Genomic DNA, 18,011 nt, shown 5'->3' with positions numbered 1-18,011 from the left:
GATTCTAAACTGTCAGTCTACACCATGCATGTTTGTTTTAGAGGAGGAGAAAATGATTGTAATTTGAATTTAATGAAAAGCCATTGCTGTGTGTGTAATGCTGCTTTGCAGAGAGAGAAAACATATATATATTTGCTGTCCAATGAAAAACTTGTATCTCCATTTTTGCTACATATTTAAACACACAAACTGTCCCCTTACACTGTGAAACAATTTCTTGATGAATGGACCAATATAAATTTTCTAAAATTACCCTAAAAACTCTTTTTACATTGACTTCCATTGAAAGTAAAGTTCATGTTTTTTTCATAGAACAGTAATGGTATTTCATTTTACATTTGTTATTACCATGTTATTGTCATTTTTGACACAAAACAGTCACCTGTCAGGACCTGTCAGTGCTGAATTCATTATATTGCTAATTTATTAAAATGTATTATTCAAAAAGTGTTAGATACAGAATAATTACATAACATAATCAAATGTGCAATAAATTATCTGGAATAACCATAGACCTCTAACAGTACACTTTTGGCTTGTGAAGTTATGCTATTTCTTTTCATTATTATCTGATTAAAGCCATTTTGGGAGGGAAGGAATACAGTAGAAATGAACTTAAAATAGCTACATTGATCTTATTCTGTAGGATTAACCAGAAATGTAAACTACTGGTGTATAAAAGGGTAAGCGGGTATAGAGCAGACATATATCAGACATACTTCTTTAAGTAAGTGTATGTTTCAGTACCTTCTTTAGGCCACAGAGTGGCAGAGCGCTGACATGCGCTGACATGCTTCTGACCCTGATGTCAGCCTGATTACAGTTCTGGTAAACTGCCCCTCCACCTCAACACGTAAAGCTACTTTACACCAGTGGAGCCTGTTGTTCAGTACAGAACTCTCACTCACCGTCAGTCATCATGGGCACAAAGACAATGATTTATCTCTATTTTGGGTTAAAAAATGATTGAAAGGAGATTTTTAAAGGGATGACCTTTTACTTACTACCCTAATTATCCAGGGATCCTATATGTGTCTTCGTCTGGGGTTTGCATGTAATGATAATGATGGTAAAATAGTGTTGTTTTTTATCTTTAATTTGTTCTTAAGAAAAGTATATATCCCATTCATGATATCAGTCTAGTTATGCAAATATGGTTAAGTTTGTCATTCTGGTCAACCTGCATGGATATGCTGGTCATGCTGGGGTTATACTGGTCATGCTGTTTGACCAGCTTGGTCTTACTGGTCATGCTGGTTGACAAATAGTCAAACTATCTGGTCAAGCAAATGTAGACAAGCTGGTAATAGCATCTTGGTAATGCTGGTCATGTTGGTAGACCAGTTTGGTCATGCTGGTCATGATGGTTAAACAGCTACCAAGCTAACAATTTTGGTTAGTAGAACATTTTCAAAACATTACAATTAACATTCTTAGATTGTTCAAAATGTCAAGTTTACTGTATGTTCTTAGAATGTTTTAAATGTCCTGGTAACATCTCTGCGATGTCACTTATTTCAGCGTTTTCATTTTTAGTTTTGACAATATTTATAACCATTAGTATGTTACATGTTTCCTGAAAGTTTTTGGAATATTATTTTCTGTGATGTTTTCAGGCTCATGCTAACCTTCCTGGCCAAAATGTTGCTAAACGGTTTATAACGTTCTCTATTAGCTGGGTTGGTCTAATAGTCATACTGATTCATCAAACTAATGTAGGCGCTCAGTGGTGCTGTCGACTCACCCCTCCAGGGACTTGGGCCAAGTTTTTACCTCTATTACCATAAAGTTTAAAGTGTTGTAAAATAACAAAGTAAAGAATAAAGTACAGCTGAAATCCAAGCTTCCTAAGATCCTGGCAGGTTTATTAGAAGATGTTCACAAATTAATCCATAGAAAAAAATTCTGACCAACAGTCAAACGTACATTCATTTTTATACATTAAATGAACCAATAACATACCTTGTGGGAAGGGAAAGGTATTAAATTGATTTAATTGATGAATTAGGGAGACTTGCCCTTATTATATGGGGTTTCCCAGCTCCTGCTTTTTATTAGGTCATCTTTTCTTAATTTGGATTTAATTGTGACCAGAGACTGTAAAAAAGATGGATGCCGTGTCGCCGTTCTCATTCATTAAATGAAAATAAAGCTAAAATCTTGCGCCATGTTGGCGATCCTGAAACCCGAGTCTGCACAGTAGAGACCAGAGGAGGGAGAAAGACTGTGGAGAGACAGCCTACTCATTTAAATAACCCCGCCCCTGAGGGCTGCCTCCACAAAGCTATACTCAGTCTATGGTCCCACACATACAGTCATTGGTCCCACCCCGGCTAGGTGTAACCCAGCCCTTTTACAATAACCACACCTTTTTGAATAGAGCTGAATAACGTTTTAAAAAACAAATTCTTTGGGGATATAAAATTTGACAATATAAGCAGAGGTTACACTAACTGTTGCATTTAAATAATAAAGGTAGAATTACAGTGTATTAAAAAAACATGATTGAAAGTTCTCTGTTTTGCCATTGAAACCTATGGGGATGGGTGGGGTTACACAGCTTTCTGCAACCGAACAGCAGGGGGAGCCCGACCTGTGGGGGCTTCACTTTTGAGGGACGATGCTTTGTCCAGCTATACACAGTCTATGATTGTGACCAATACTGCTAGTTTTCCTTTTTTTTAAAAAAAAACTGACCATTACCAGTGCCAGGCTGTTTCTTAACTAACACAATGAGCTCAGTGTATCTTATCTTATATTTCTGATATGTTTGCAGCCAGAAGTCTCCAAACAATCTTGTGCTAATCAGCTCTGCCTTGCACAGGTTTGCTTCATTAAATTCTAACATAAGCCCCATTTTATTATATTAAAGACAGAAGGTTTGTGTTTCTGTCTTTAAGTCTCAAACTACCACACTAATCAAACTAAATTATACAAATCAAACATCTTGAGCTGGCCTTGCTTTTTTTAACTGAGGAGTGTATGTGAACTTGTGACAGTGCATATAGAGGCTCTACAGGGGAGGTTTTGCTGATTAAATGACTGATAGCTGTAGTTACAAAACAAAAGCAAATGAACCTAAATCCCAGTGAGCTGTGTGGTTTAATTACCTCGTACATTTTCATGGAAAAGAAGCGGCAAACAAATCTAAAATTATACTGGACTAGACTAACTGGAAAATAGAAAGACTGCTGCCCTCACTTTCACTTTCTCCAGAGCATTTATTTCCCCAGTGGCGGCAGCAGTGTTTGACCTTGTGTGGTTTATTTGCAGCACTGTGGCTCATTTCTGGGAGAGATGAGGCTTCTTTTTATCTGTTTTTCGCGTGTGTCACGACTTCCTTGCTTCTGATTGCAGGCCGTGAACTCCTATCAACACGACTCCAGCATGAGTCGACTGATGAATCAGCTGAACTTCTACATTATGCCTGTCTTTAACGTAGACGGATATCACTACAGCTGGAAAACTGTAAGTGTCTTACTTTTAAAGGGGCTCATTTTTGTTTGCTGGTTCATGTTGATAATCTTGATAACCATATTTCAGAAAAAGGAATAATTTTTTGCTTTTTTTTAATGTTTTAACTAATTATCTTTTAATTTCGTCAATTTGAATAGTTACCACTCAGTTTGAATTCCAGAATCCAGAGTTTTGTTTTTTTTCAGAAAGTTAATCATATATTGTTACTAAACTATATATAGAATGCCAAGAACAGCCAGGAAGAAGGTAGACAGATAATACTCAATATAGTCAATTATAAATACAAATTCTATAAATAGACCTATCAAACCTATTCTCCTATATACAAAAGGGGGGTAGAAAACCTAGAAGAAATCATAAGACAGATATAGCAAAAAACTTACAGACAAAGAGCTTTTTTCTTTGTTTAATTAGTTATGAAATACCTGGCCATGAAATTGCTTATCAGCAGATGTCCCTTGTCAAAAACCTTTAATTAAAGCTAAATATACATTTCAGCCACATCTTGATTGCTTCGTATATTTTAATTGAGTGTAAATACTTATGAAGCTGACTGTATTTATGGAATATGCTTTTCTTTTCCAGGACCGTTTCTGGCGGAAAACACGGTCAAAGAATGCCAAGTATCACTGCCGTGGTGTAGATGCCAACCGTAACTGGAAAGTGAAGTGGTGTGGTAAGCTTTTCTTCATTTCAAATCTTTTCATTTATTAAAGAATGTATATAAGAGTGCATTATCATATTCAGCTATAATCAGAAGTAAACTATTTTACTCCTGTGTTCAATGATCCGATTTCTTGCAAAATTATTTTAGGCAGTCTATGTAGCAATTTTATGACACACATAGTGTGATTGTTATACAAACCCAAATTACATATTGGGACAGTGTAGAAACTGCAAATACAAAATTTTATTTAGTATCTGTGTTGTCAAAAGGCCTCAATAAATTGGCCGAAAACTAGGGGCAGAAATAACATGACTTCTCAATATAATCACAATATGTTGTTCATGATAATATTACACAATATTATTCAATATTACGTACATTGATTTTGCGATACTCGATATACAGCACCAGTCAAAAGTTTGGACATAGCTTAAATTCAGTGTTTTTTCATTATTTTAACATTTTCCACATTGTAGATTAATACTAAAGTCATCCAAACTATGAAGAAAAACATTGTGTTAAACAACAAAAAGTGTTAAACAAACCAGAATATGTTTAATATTTTAGATTTTTCAAAGCAGACACCTCTTGCTTAGATGACAGCTTTGCACATATTGGCATTTTCTTAGTAAGCTTTATGCGTTAGAGTCACCTGGAATGGCTTTCAGTTAACAGCTTTGAAGAGTTGGTGTACAGTGAATAACCCTATTTGAGAAATGTTCTAATCCATATTATGGTAAGAACTGCTCAACTAATTGAATAAAAAATACTTAAAGAATTCAAGGTCAGTCAGTCTAAAAAAAAGTATCCTCGCAAAGATAAAAAAAAAGACAAAAAAAACTTTTTGAAACCTTTATGATAATAAAGGAATAATTTGTAGTAGCTGAAGCCAAGCTGGTCGCATTAAAAACAACGAGATATTTAGGATTTTTTTGGATGTAATTGGTCCCACTGGAAATCAGTGTAGTTTGATTCCTGTGTAAGCTCCTTATTGAGTTGATGGCTAGTTTGATACATTACATTTCAGGTCCTCCAGCAAGGTCCCACCCAATAATTTATTTACCACAGAGATGATAAATCGAAATTGGACAATTAAACTTCTGTTTCCAACCAAAAAGTAATTATGAAATAAGAGTAGGAATCACTTATGCACACATTTTTTGACTGAAAGCCTACAGTACATGCACCGGTGAGGTCCTACTGGTGTGTTCTCATGGCTCTACCTTTTGCTACTTAAATGCTAGTATCCTCCTATTGATGTTGTTGATGTTCTGGGTTCTGTTGTGATCTCCTGGATGAGTTGACCATGCCCTTTTGAAATTATTTCTGTCGGCCAGCCACTCCTGGGAAGGTTCACCACTGTTCCATGTTTTCTCAATTTGTGATTAATAGCTTTTACTGTGGTTTGCTGAAGTCCCAAAGCTTTAGAAATGAGTTTGTAACCTTTTCCAGACTGATGGATGATCAATGACTTTGTTTTCTCATCTGTTTTTAAATTTATTCAGAGTGCAGAATATTGTGTTGCTTTTTAAGGCATTTTAGCTGCTTCATGTTGTCAGATTCTATTTAAGTGATTTCTTGATTCTACAGGTCTGGCAGTTATCAGGCCTGATTGTGGCCAGTAGGAAAATTCAACTCAGCTTTCCAGACAGTTTGATTAATCACAGTTAATTTATGGAGGGGCAAACACTTTTTCACAATGGGCTAGATTGGTTTTGGGAGAGTGATGATTTCCCATAATAAATGAAATCATTTATAAAGTGCTTTTTTATTTGCTCAGGTTATATTTGTCTGATTTTAACATTTGTTTGATAATCTGAAAAAGGTAAGTATGACAAAAAAGCAAAAACAAAAGAAATCTGTAAGGGGACACATACTTCTTTTTCATGCCACTGTATATTATCAGTGCCTTTTACAATGTGTACGAAAATGATAGACTGCAACCCTTCATAATTTTTATAATCAGAGCCTGCTCTGTTTTCTGCATGTTTGGATGGATGCATAAAATTCAGTGCTCTATTGCCATGTTTGCAGATTAAACCAATATCTTGCTTCCAAAGCATCAAGATTTCACCATGTTGAAAATCCCATCTGCCTGTTTTTTCCACTCTTACTCGGTGTAAATTGGCCTTAAATCTGTAGGAACAAGGCTTTAATAAGCAGGTATGTAGTTAGATTGGTAGAAAAAACTCTCAGTATATTTTGTCGCCTGTATATTTGTGGTGTTGCAAGGAAGGGCAAAATGCAATTTGCTTTGTAATAAATCGTTTTAAAAAATGATCGTACAGATTGTGCAGAATAGTTTTCCATAAACAGCCTGCACATCTGTGCTACAAATGAAAACATAAACTTTGTTCCCAGCACTAATTGTTTGTGAACATTTCTGCTAAAAAGCTTGTGTGAGTGCTGAGATTATTAATAACAGACTGAGGGGCTGCTTGTAATGTTCGCTAGAAAAGTGTGGTAAATTTATGCGAACTCAGTTCATTCAGTGCAGTTCCATGTCGTTTGAGATTTGCAACCTAAATACATACAAATATAGCCATCAAAATAAACACGATTAGTGAAAAGAGGTCATGGCAAAATTATTACCGTCCACAAATTAGAACAGCTCGCTCCACCAATATAGACTGTAATATGGACCTGGGATCTGCTTTCAGGGACACCTAAGGGACCTCACACACTCACATTCTCACATACACACACACACACACACTGCAAAACACTTGGACTAGCTTTACACAGCACTGCGTTAATTACTGCCAGAGCCCATCATTAGTTCTGCCTGGGCTAATGATACAGCAGGCCAATCAAACTCAGACTCACCCACAGAGGTTGGGACCCTGGTTGAAAACAGCTCAGTGAGTGTATCAATTATCTCAACTTGTCTGTTGATACTGGAGGTTAAATCTCGTTCTGATACAGGCTGAAGTCCTAACGAGTAGATAATAATGCATAATGAGTGTCTATATTTATTCACTCTGCTATAAGACGTTGTTTATCACTCTGTGCTGGATCATGCCCCTGTGGACCCTCTCGCATAAACATTTTAAATGCACAGTTTCTTAATAAGAGTCTTCAGTTAATGCTCTTTCAAAACTGTGCTTATTTACACACATACAGACACACACACACACACACAAACATATATACAGCTCTGGAAAAAACAAGAGACCGCTTAAACACAGTTTTCATGCATCTTGGCATGTTTTCCTCCACTAGTCTTACACACTGCTTTTGGATAACTTTATTGCTGCACTCCTGGTGCATAATTTAAAGCAGTTCAGCTTGGTTTGGTGGCTTGTGCTCATTCATCTTAATCTTGATTATATTCCAGAGGTTTTCAATTTGGTAAAATCTAAGGAACTCATCATTTTTAAGTCGTCTCTTATTTTTATCCAGATCTGTACATATATATATATATGTATCTGTGAGCCAGAATGGATTTTCCGTTAACTATTTATATACAGTATATTCTAATTTGAACTGAATCTTTTAAACGTATGCCGATGTAGAACACCCAGGACCAGACAAGCTTTTGTCCTTGAAACTGGACTGAAGGACTTACACGCTCCCAAGTGACTCTTCATTCAGCCGCAGTGACAGTTTTGCCTCAAGGTTAACCAAATTATTGAATTTATCTAATATTAAATTTTTTATTTTTTTTTGGCTTGCAAACATAGTCATACCTCTTAAACGTTTTAACATGTTGTCACCTTACAACCACAAACAACAAAAAATGCATTTTAGCAATATTTTAAGTGATAGACCAAAGTGAATCGAAAACAAACACAATTATCAAATAAAAATCTGAAAAGTGTGACATACACTTTTTAACATACACACCTGAAAAGTGTATTCAACCCCCTTTACTCTAAAATGCCTAAATAAAATCCAGTGCAATTAACTGTCTTCAGAAATCACTTAATTAATTAATGGAGACCAGCAATCTAAAGTTCAGAGATTATTTGTTACATAGATAATCACTACACAGTCAAATGGACGTAAACCTTAATTGAATATGTTACACTAAAAAAACTTAAAAGCTAAAATGTATATAGTAGATATATTATATAAAATATAGCCTGAAACAAAGATGTCAGATAACATATATATTAGATATATACAGAGATATTTAAGTCACAAAATTATGAACAGACAAAAATAAACAGTGAAAACAGGGATGGATAGTTACGTGTAAAAGTGCAAATGCAACATGTGAAAAGTTCAATGTGCCACACTTGCCATACATGCAATATTTATAAGACAACAGTAAAGGCTCATAAAGTAGATGACTAGTCAAAAGAATAAAGAAATTAAGACTTTTGACAGATTTGGGAAAACCAAAAGGCACAGTATTTGGAAAATTACCCTTTTAGACTATTATCTTTAAAATGTGGCAAAAGCAAAGGCTATACTCCTGTACTCTGGGGTTATTTTATGCTGCAGATATCTGAAGTTGTGTGCCATTCTGTTGTTAGCTTGATTCCCATTTAAAGAACTTTGATCTAAGCTGCATTTCTGTGTAAGAGAAATGAATGGGATTATCTAAAATTGTTAATGTAAAGATGTAATTAAATGAAGTCCTTCTGTTTGTTTGTACGTGTTTGTGTGAAAGGGAGAGAGAGAATTCAAATTCTATTTCCCACCTCTCACTTTGTTTTTCTGAAGGACACAGTTATATTAGCAGCAGCAGAGATGGTTTGTGTGAATGCTTTCTTGGATATAACTGATGCTGAAACAGAGGCTGCACGAAGCCCAGCAATGAGTCAGCAAAAGCATCTGAAAGCAAAATGGCTTTGGTCTGCGAATGTCAATACAGAGGCAGAAAAGGAGGAAATATTTAATGCCTCACTGACGTTGTGCTTTCTTTTTCCTCTTTATAGATGCGGGAGCTTCTTTACACCCGTGTGACGACACGTACTGCGGCCCGTTCCCCGAGTCTGAGCCTGAAGTGAAGGCCGTAGCCAGGTTCCTACGCAAGCACAGAAAGCATGTCAAGGCCTACATATCTATTCATGCCTACGCTCAAATGCTCCTGTATCCCTACTCCTACAAATACTCCACCATCCCCAACTTTGACTGTGTGGTGAGTTCTGTCTGTGTTCAACCCCATTTACAAAACGATGGGACATTACTGTAAAGGCTTATAAAAAAATGCTGTTTTTTATGGTTATTTATAGCAGACGGTATGAACCCACAATATTTTATGTTTTGTCTTATCAGCTTTATTTCATTTGTTAATATAGATTAACTCCTGCATTTCAGGCATGCAACACATTCCAAAAAAAGGGGTGGTTAACAATTACAATTTAATTTAATGGTAATGTTGCCATTCCTTCTAAAAACATTTAAACAATGGTTTGTCACTGAGGATACCAATCCATTAAGTGTTACATCTTTTATTTCGTACTTTTTTTCTGAGGACATGTTTTAAGATATGCAACAGTATGAGGTTGTTGTTGTTGTTGTTGCATTTTCTGTTGCAAAATTTTTCAATATTCTCTTTCGGGGAAAGGTCAGGAGTGCAGGCAAGCCAGTACCTGTATCCTCTTTTTTACATCAACGCCTTTGTAATGTGTGCAGCACGTCTTGTTGAGAAATACATGACTATCTCTGGAAAAGATCAGAATTTTAACGGCGACAAACTGTAGAGCATTTCTAGTTAGCTTTATGGACTTTATGCTTTATGGATATTTTGCTGACTAAAATGCAGAATAAAGAAACTCAATGAAACAACTATAACCCAATTATATAAAAACCCAAACATATATGCAATATGTATAGCCTATAGCCCTTATTAATAAGAAGTAGAGGAAGTTTATATTATACTAAAAATCTCATTACTTACCAATTGGGGAGCCTGTGGAAATTGTGGAAATTAATCCAGTGAGAGTATCCACCATCTTGAAAATCTATTAAAATTGCCTAAGTCACATTTTATTTAGATTTAGATAGACATTTTATTTAGATTTTGACAGGCCCTTATCCTTAACCCTTGTGTGGTGTTCATATTTTTGTTACTTGTTTACTTTGTTACTTTGTATTTAATTCAGCAAAATTAAGCAATTTTACATTAAAATGCTTTACACATGCTTGCTTCACCTAAATTGCAAGCAATATAAACATCTAACATGGTTAAAATTTGCCCTTTACCTTTCTTATGTTACATTTCTTTTAAAAAGTGCTACTCTTTTTTATTAGTTTTTTTAATAAAATGTCAAAGAAAATGAATTAAACTCAAGATATGAGTAGAAAATTTGTTAAGTTTCAAATTTACAAATGAACCAATGTTTATTAGCCCTTGGCCAAACATACTGTATGTAATATAAATGTGTGGTGGTGTGTGTTTAGCGAAAATGTGTTTTGATATATGTTTCTTACAAAAAATGAGTCAATGCCAATGAGTTAGAATAGGCAGGAATGAGTTAGAAAAAATATTTTTTTAGTATCATTTGATGAAAAATGAAAACGGGTCCCACAGCCCCGAACACCACACAAGGGTTAAGGGGTAGAATCAAATAATCTGATTAACTGAGGGTGTAGCTAATTTTATCACAGGTTGCAATGCTGAACAATGAGGAGCTGATTTAGGCCCAAAAAATCACTTAGGGGATTATTTTAGGGAGATGACAATATGTTACCTTATTTTATGCATTAATGCTGCATCATTGGACTTTTTGCCAGTAACATTCTAGATGGTTCATTTTATCTTTGCCTTTGAGCCCAGAAAATGCAACCCTGTAGTGCTTGACAAAGATTCAGCAAAGTAATTCATTTCCCGTGTGGTTCTATCATTTATTGTTTAATGATGGTTCTTGATTCAGTGACATCTAAGGGATAGGAAATCCCTTGTCTTCAACTGAGGCTTTAGACCTTCAGATGATCAGATTCAGTTTGTATATATAGTATATACTGTAGCAAGATAAATTGGGAATCAATTCCAATCTTTCTTTGAGTAACATTGCTTTTAAACATTACAGTAATTTTTACATGCATTTGTTGTAAAATGCACCTAATGAAACAATCATCTGAAATGAGACAATGAGACAATAACCTAAAATTATGTTGGAAATTACTCTGAATTTCCCTTGTCCTAACTTTTTTGGGATATTTGTTGCATGCTTGAAATACAGGAAATTCTGCTTTGTATACCAAATAATTAAACCCACCTGCCTTATGCATTCAAAAAAGTCTATAGATAAAGACTATAGCCTATCTGTTTCTGCACAGTTTTTTAGCCCACCCACCTACTCACCACATTCATTTATGATAGTCTTCATTCTTTAACTTTGTAGCAGTATTGTGAATCTAAAAAAGAGGTGTTTCTGATTTCTAGTGTCTATTTATTTTCATAATATCCATGTGACATCCATAGATTCAAATTAAATATTTTTTGTTCATCATTGTCTTCAGGAAACAGCAGCTCAGAATGCTGTGAGTGCCCTTTATTCTGCTTATGGAGTGAAGTATAGATACGGACCTGCCTCCACCACGCTGTGTGAGTATTACGTGAGGGATTTGCCTCAGATAGCATTACTCATGTCGACTTGCATCTCATCTCATAACTGTGTGAGTCACTCTCCCTCTGTTAGCCTCTCAGCAGGCCGCCGGGCAAAGCCCTCCTAATAACAGTGTCAGTGTTAGCTGTAGCACAGCATCAGCTGCATTTCAATAATAAAGGAAATGTAGCCAGGAGAGACACCACAGACATTCCAGTACACTTCTTTATGAATCAGTTCAGCTCAACATTAAATCACGGTTTGATTCAATTATTTTAGTACAATTCACAATTATTTGTTATTATACCACAGTTAGTTCTGACCCTGTGATGTGATTGGCTGAAAGGGCGTCCTGTGAGTGCCATTATCAGCCAGTAATGCACTGTAACAGAAGCTCTCCATGTATTACTCCGCCTCATACTGGTAACCTAGCAACACTGCAGTGTTTACAAGCCAATCAGGACAGCTACAAACAGAGCAGCAATGGAACTATTTTAACTCACAGTGTTTTTATAACCAAACAGATCGTATTTTCTTGTCATCTTTGTACTATAATGTATTATTTGGCCTGTAGTGCCAATATTACACGATATATCACTCCCTCTCGTGTATTATTGCTTAAGTATACATTAAATATATATTTACATGTGACTGACTGGATTGAAATATAGGAGATAGGAAGTTGGTAGGCTTTGGTAGGATGAAACTGGCCACTTTTGCTAGGTGGTTAATATGGTGTTTTTAAGCAATTGTGAGATGATGTTATGGTTAAGTGCTGCTAAGTAGTTGCTAGATGGTTGCGATATGGTTGTTAACTGATTGCTAGGTGATTTCTGTGGTGTTGCTAAGTGGTTGCTGTGTTGTTGCAAAGTGGTTCCTAGTTGGTTGCTATGATGTTGCTAAGTAGTTGCTAGGTGGTTGCTATGTTGTTGAGTGATTGTGAGGTGATTTTTCTGGTGTTGCTAATTTTTCTGCTGTCTTGTTGCAAAGTGGTTTCTAGCTGGTTGCTATGGTGCTGCAAAGTAGTTGCTAGATGGTTTTTATCTGATTTCTAGGTGATTACTGTGGTGTTGCTAAGTGGTTGCTGTCTTGTTGCAAAGTGGTTCTTATCTGATTGCTGTGATGTGGCTAAGTAGCTGCAAGATGGTTGCTATATGGTTGTTAACGGATTGCTAGGTGATTTCTGTGGTGTTGCTAAGTGGATTCTAGCTGGCTACTATGATGGTGTTAAGTAGTTGCTAGACGGTTGCTATATGGTTGTTTACTGATTACTAGATGATTTCTGTGGCGTTGCTAAGTGGTTGCTGTGCTGTTGCAAAGTATTTCTAAGCTGGTTGCTTTGGTGTTGCAAGGTTGCTGCTATGCTGTTGCTTAGTGATTGCTATATGGTTGCTATAAAAGTGCTTGTTGGTTACTTTGGAGTCACTTTTTGGTTTCCACAGAGTTGCTTAGTAATTGCTACCTGATTGCTATAGGTTTGATATGCAGCTGCTTAGAAGTTGCTTTGTAATTGCTTAGTGGTTGCTAGGACGTTACTTGGGCTTTGCTTGGGTGTTGCTAGGAGGTTCATTTTAAAGCAGATTATTTTTTATTAGCACAGGTCTGGTTAAAATATGGGTAAAAGAATGAGACAATGTGTTTGTTTATTTTTGCAGATGTCAGTTCTGGGAGCTCTATAGACTGGGCCTACAAGAATGGCATCCCCTACGCTTTCGCCTTCGAGCTGCGAGACACCGGCTATTACGGCTTCCTCCTGCCTGAAGCTCTGATTAGCCCCACCTGCACCGAGACCATGAGGGCAGTCAGGGCCATTGCCTCAGGCTTGCTGAAGAAATGCACCAGCTGATCCCGAGGACACTACTTTCTTTCTCCTGCTCTCTTTCTCTCTCTCTCTCTCCACTACTCCAGCCATCCCTTTGTCCAGCTTTAAAAGCTAACGTGTCCCCACTGGCTATTCTTACCAAGTGTCAATGCTGATATCTCAAAATTGCATGTCATGCGGGCATCCAGGAAAGCTGACACTGTGAACTGTGAGTGCATTCTAGCTTTGGGGCTGAAAACTTCCTCACGCTAGTGGTGGAAGATAAGGCACAATTGTGATACTGAAATGTTGAGCTAATGTCTAAAATGGGTTTATATTCTAATAACAGTTTAAAATATAGGTCAATTACATTGGCTCACACTCACACATTGACAAAAAATAATACACTAAATCCCTATTCGGAAGGGATTCGTTTCTCAGGGGGACGTCTGTGAAAAATATATTTTACACTTCTACTCAGTGATAAAACTCTTGCATCTGGACTGAAATTGAAAAAACAGGAGGACCAGTGAGTTTTTAGGCTGTCTCAATCACATGACATCGAGTTCAGTAGCTCCTCCATTTCCACTCGCTGTTGTATTGACATAGATCTCCGTGGAAACGTGCGCCCAAAGTGTAATTAAGGTGCGTAGCAGTGGCAAATAGCTATTTTATTAAACGCGAGGAGACGAAACTCAGAGATTTGAGTCCGGACGAGACTAAAATTACCAGAGGACCACGAAGTTCAGTGAAAAACAGTAGGTAATTCAGCCTGTAATTTTCTCAGAGGACGTCTGACAAAAACACATACAAAGGTATTCCGCACGATAATAAAATAACAGAAAAAAAAAATAATAATAAAATTACCCCAGGACCCCCTGAGGAACCAATCCCATCTGAATAGGGCTTAAGGAGGAGTTTTTGAAATAATATGAATTTATTTAATATAGACTCATGATAAAAAAAACACTGTTGTACCCAAAACGAAGTCGCAGATTGCAATGCTGTTTGAAAAAAAAAAAGGGCTCAAGACAAGATATCTTCTTCGTTACAGCCATTTTGACAGCCTTTAGTTTTGTTAAGAAGATAGTAATGCAGCTAGTTGTCCTAATGCTCTGAACGCACATTCTGGTGCACATTCCAACAGGACAATGATCATTACATAGTGCTGCTATCTTAAGAGCTTGCCTTAAACACACTAATACTATCCCATGGCCAGCTGCATTGCCAGGATTACAACACACAAACCTACTCTTATTGGTTTCCAAGGACCATATGGTTCTAGTCAAGGACACCACTGCTAATGAAGGTGACTGACGGAGGACGTAGATTGTGGGCAGTTCGTCAAAATGACCATTCTGCTTTTCTCAGTCCAGTGATTTGCCAAATCTCAAGGTCTGTCAGCTGGGCAAAATGTCTTATAGTGTGCTATAGAGTCAAGTCTTGCAGACAACAGTCTCTCACCGAGAGGTACACTACCAAAAAGTAGCCTCTAAGAGCTTTCTTATAGGGCAGCAGAGGAAGTACTTTTACAACAAGTTTTACAGCAGTCTAGGCTACATTATGTTTTTTTATCAGTAACACTGTAACTGATTTGATTCCCATATTACTGTTTATCCTTTATCACAGTATTTCATTTTCATATCACCTACCTCTACTTCAGTTACCTTCATACCCGTCAAACTCTTTGTAGTGTCTTTGTTGTGCCTCATTCTTTATCATAGAGAAAAGACTTGTTGCCTTATGGAGATGCACTTCTACAAGAAAACAGAACCCACAAGACCTTTCACCCTGATCTGCTCTGCTACTTTAAAGCACTTGCTAAAACACCTCAATGTAACTATGGTCCAAAAGAAGAGCAAAGACCAAAGAATGTAAATAATGATGAGTACTTTTATTTTGTAATGGAAATGTATTTTTGGTACTGTTTTGAAACTAGAGCTTCGAAAACAAAACTGAAGGTGCTTTACATCTAAGATTACGGTGAAATTAACCACTGAAGTATATTCAAACTATAGTGGACACAATATTGGAAACATTATGGGTGCGTTATTGTGCCTTGTGGACTTTTTTTGTATGATTATAAGCTACAAAAACTTTGTAATAATGACATTTGTAGTGCCTTCCAATGGCACTGGTATTTTGATATTTTTAATGTGCTACCATATTTATAGAGCAATAATGGTATGTATTGATTTATAAGCGTATTCATATAAAATTATGTTTAAAATGTTACTGTATAACTGTATACACACACACACACATACACACAGTCGAGTAGTATTTGCACAATGAACACAAATATTGTATTACATCAATGCAACAATCTAAACATGATTTAAGTATAGATTTTCAGCTTTATAGGTCTGGAATTACAGACATTAGTGAAATTAATGCTTTTATAATATGTTTTGGATAATTGACTGAATATAATCAGAAGGTATGATTCTATACAATTCAGAATTTATGCTGCTACTTTGATCAATAAATACTGATGATGCAGTTCTTTCACAGCAATACATGCACCTATGTTCCATTTACAATCATAAACTGCCTCCACCATGTTTGACAGATGGTGTGGAATGCTTCAGATCATTATCTTTTCAAGCTAATCTTGTTTTTAACTGTGCAAACATATACAATAGTTACAGAATTTGGTAGGCTTTTTAAGATGTTAGATCAGTCAAATCAGACCAAAATTCAAGGCCAGTTACCCAACCTACTTATTAGGACTCCCCCTATCACTAGTAATGCCCCAACACACCAGGAGGGTAAAGACTAGCTCATGTCTCCTTCGATACATGTGTAGTCAGCCACTGCCTCTTTTTGAACTGTTGCTGATGCAGCATTGCTGAGTAGAATCACAGCACACTCAAAGAAAAGCGTGACTCGGTTATGAAAAATCAGCTCACAGATTCCTGATCGACATCACCCTTTGGAGTTATGTGGGGAGAGAGTGCCATCAACCTACCCAAAGTGAGCAAGGCCACTTGTGCTCTCTCAGGACTCCGGTAGCTGATGGCAAGCTACATGAACAGGATTCAAACTGGATATCTCCTGATTATAGTGTCAGCGTCTTAGTCGGCTGACTGGATGTTATTAAGAGATTTTAATTGACTTTTGTGAAGGATTTTTTTTCACCAATGACAATTTTCTATTCTGCCTTATTTGCATTTACATATCTTTGGACTTTATGAAAGTTTCTATAAACAGTTAGCAAATGCAAATGCTTTTTTGTATATCTTTAATTTGCAATTAAATGGTTTCAATTACAAAAAAGAGGAATTGTAAAAAAAAAAATGCTGTAATTTTAAACAAATATTGTTATTACTATACTATATTACCTCTTCTATTAAAGCTGAAAGTCTACACATCTTGATTGTCTTCCTGTTAATTGAAATCCAAAGGCCATGTTCCCACAGCAGGTAAAGTGAGCAAAATCTAAGTTGCTCATTAATCTAGTTTTTTTTAAGGTTTCTATCTTTTTTAGGGGCAAAGATTGGGGGATAATAATAATTATTGTCTCTTCTCCTGAGCATATCCTTATGATTGCTATTGGATTGGATTCACATTCATTTTAATCTGACTGTTCAGACTGAGTCGCATTGTCACGTATTGGATGTGTATAGGACTTCAGTATTACATGTCAAATTGATCCCAGTCAGAACTAAAACCTTTAGATTCACTGTTTTTGCTGTTCACACTCCCACATATAAAGCATTTGTGTTAACTGTTATGTGAACACAGCCATATATCATGTATCTGTATATGTGGATATTAAGCTATAACATGGTCATAACATGTATTAAAATGGTAAAGACATTGTGTACTGTGTTCTATGTTTTCTTTCAGCTCTTTCATTACATTTTCAGACTGATAAATATAATGTGTAGAATATGAGATGAATAGGTGCTGTATTTGTACATACTGTATGCATTTTCAGATTTCAGACTTTTAGTATGCTACTCTAGTACTGCATTTTTCACTTTAGAACCTTCTAGATTATTGTATTTTGGAATGTACAGCACATCCAAATCCTGCAACAGGGGTTTCATAATTCAAACAGCACACCCTCAGAGATGCATGTGCTGTAATCTTTCCATAATGAAGGCTCCTCTTCTTTCGTTTTTATTCAGGCAGGCCCATTGTAGGCGCTCAGAAATAAAAGACTAGCCCCACTCCTTTGAAACCCCAATCTGCTTTTAATAATTCATTTCACAAGAAAAAGATTGTTGAGTCTTTGGGATGCAGCCGAGAATCCTCCAGCAGTCTGTGTGTCTGTTCCATCTCTAACGACAGGACGAGGAGAATTTAGCTGTCTGCAAAAGGGCTGACAAAGGAAAACAGTCCCTACATGGACTGCAAATACTATTTCTGAGCCATCATAAATGGAATCTGCTCTTTATCTTATCATATACAGTTGTAATATGAAATATGAGGTGCTACTATGAGGTGGAACAGCATCCCACCTTATATTTCTACGAGCATATAGTAGCACTTTGTAGTTCTGTTATTACAGACTGTGTTCTTTCTACATCTCTGCATACTTTTATCCTTATACATT

General features: G+C 36.3%; 1 protein-coding gene across 1 annotated transcript in view; it reads left to right on the top strand.

Moving 5' to 3' along the window:
- Positions 1-16,949, top strand: part of cpa6 (carboxypeptidase A6) — a 54,817-nt gene extending 37,868 nt beyond the window's left edge. The window contains exons 7-11 of the mRNA XM_007253565.4: positions 3,358-3,468; positions 4,063-4,153; positions 9,031-9,233; positions 11,561-11,645; positions 13,302-16,949. Coding sequence (XP_007253627.4) covers positions 3,358-3,468; positions 4,063-4,153; positions 9,031-9,233; positions 11,561-11,645; positions 13,302-13,492 — 681 coding nt within the window. The 3' untranslated portion in view covers positions 13,493-16,949. The remainder of the gene's footprint in view (positions 1-3,357; positions 3,469-4,062; positions 4,154-9,030; positions 9,234-11,560; positions 11,646-13,301) is intronic.
- The last annotated feature ends 1,062 nt before the right edge of the window (positions 16,950-18,011 follow it).

This window comes from Astyanax mexicanus, chromosome 1 (assembly GCF_023375975.1).
Source record: "Astyanax mexicanus isolate ESR-SI-001 chromosome 1, AstMex3_surface, whole genome shotgun sequence".
In the NCBI taxonomy this organism is placed as follows: domain Eukaryota; kingdom Metazoa; phylum Chordata; class Actinopteri; order Characiformes; family Acestrorhamphidae; genus Astyanax; species Astyanax mexicanus.
The sequence above is the reverse complement of the archived record's forward strand: the minus strand, read 5'-3'. Positions and strand labels throughout refer to the sequence as shown.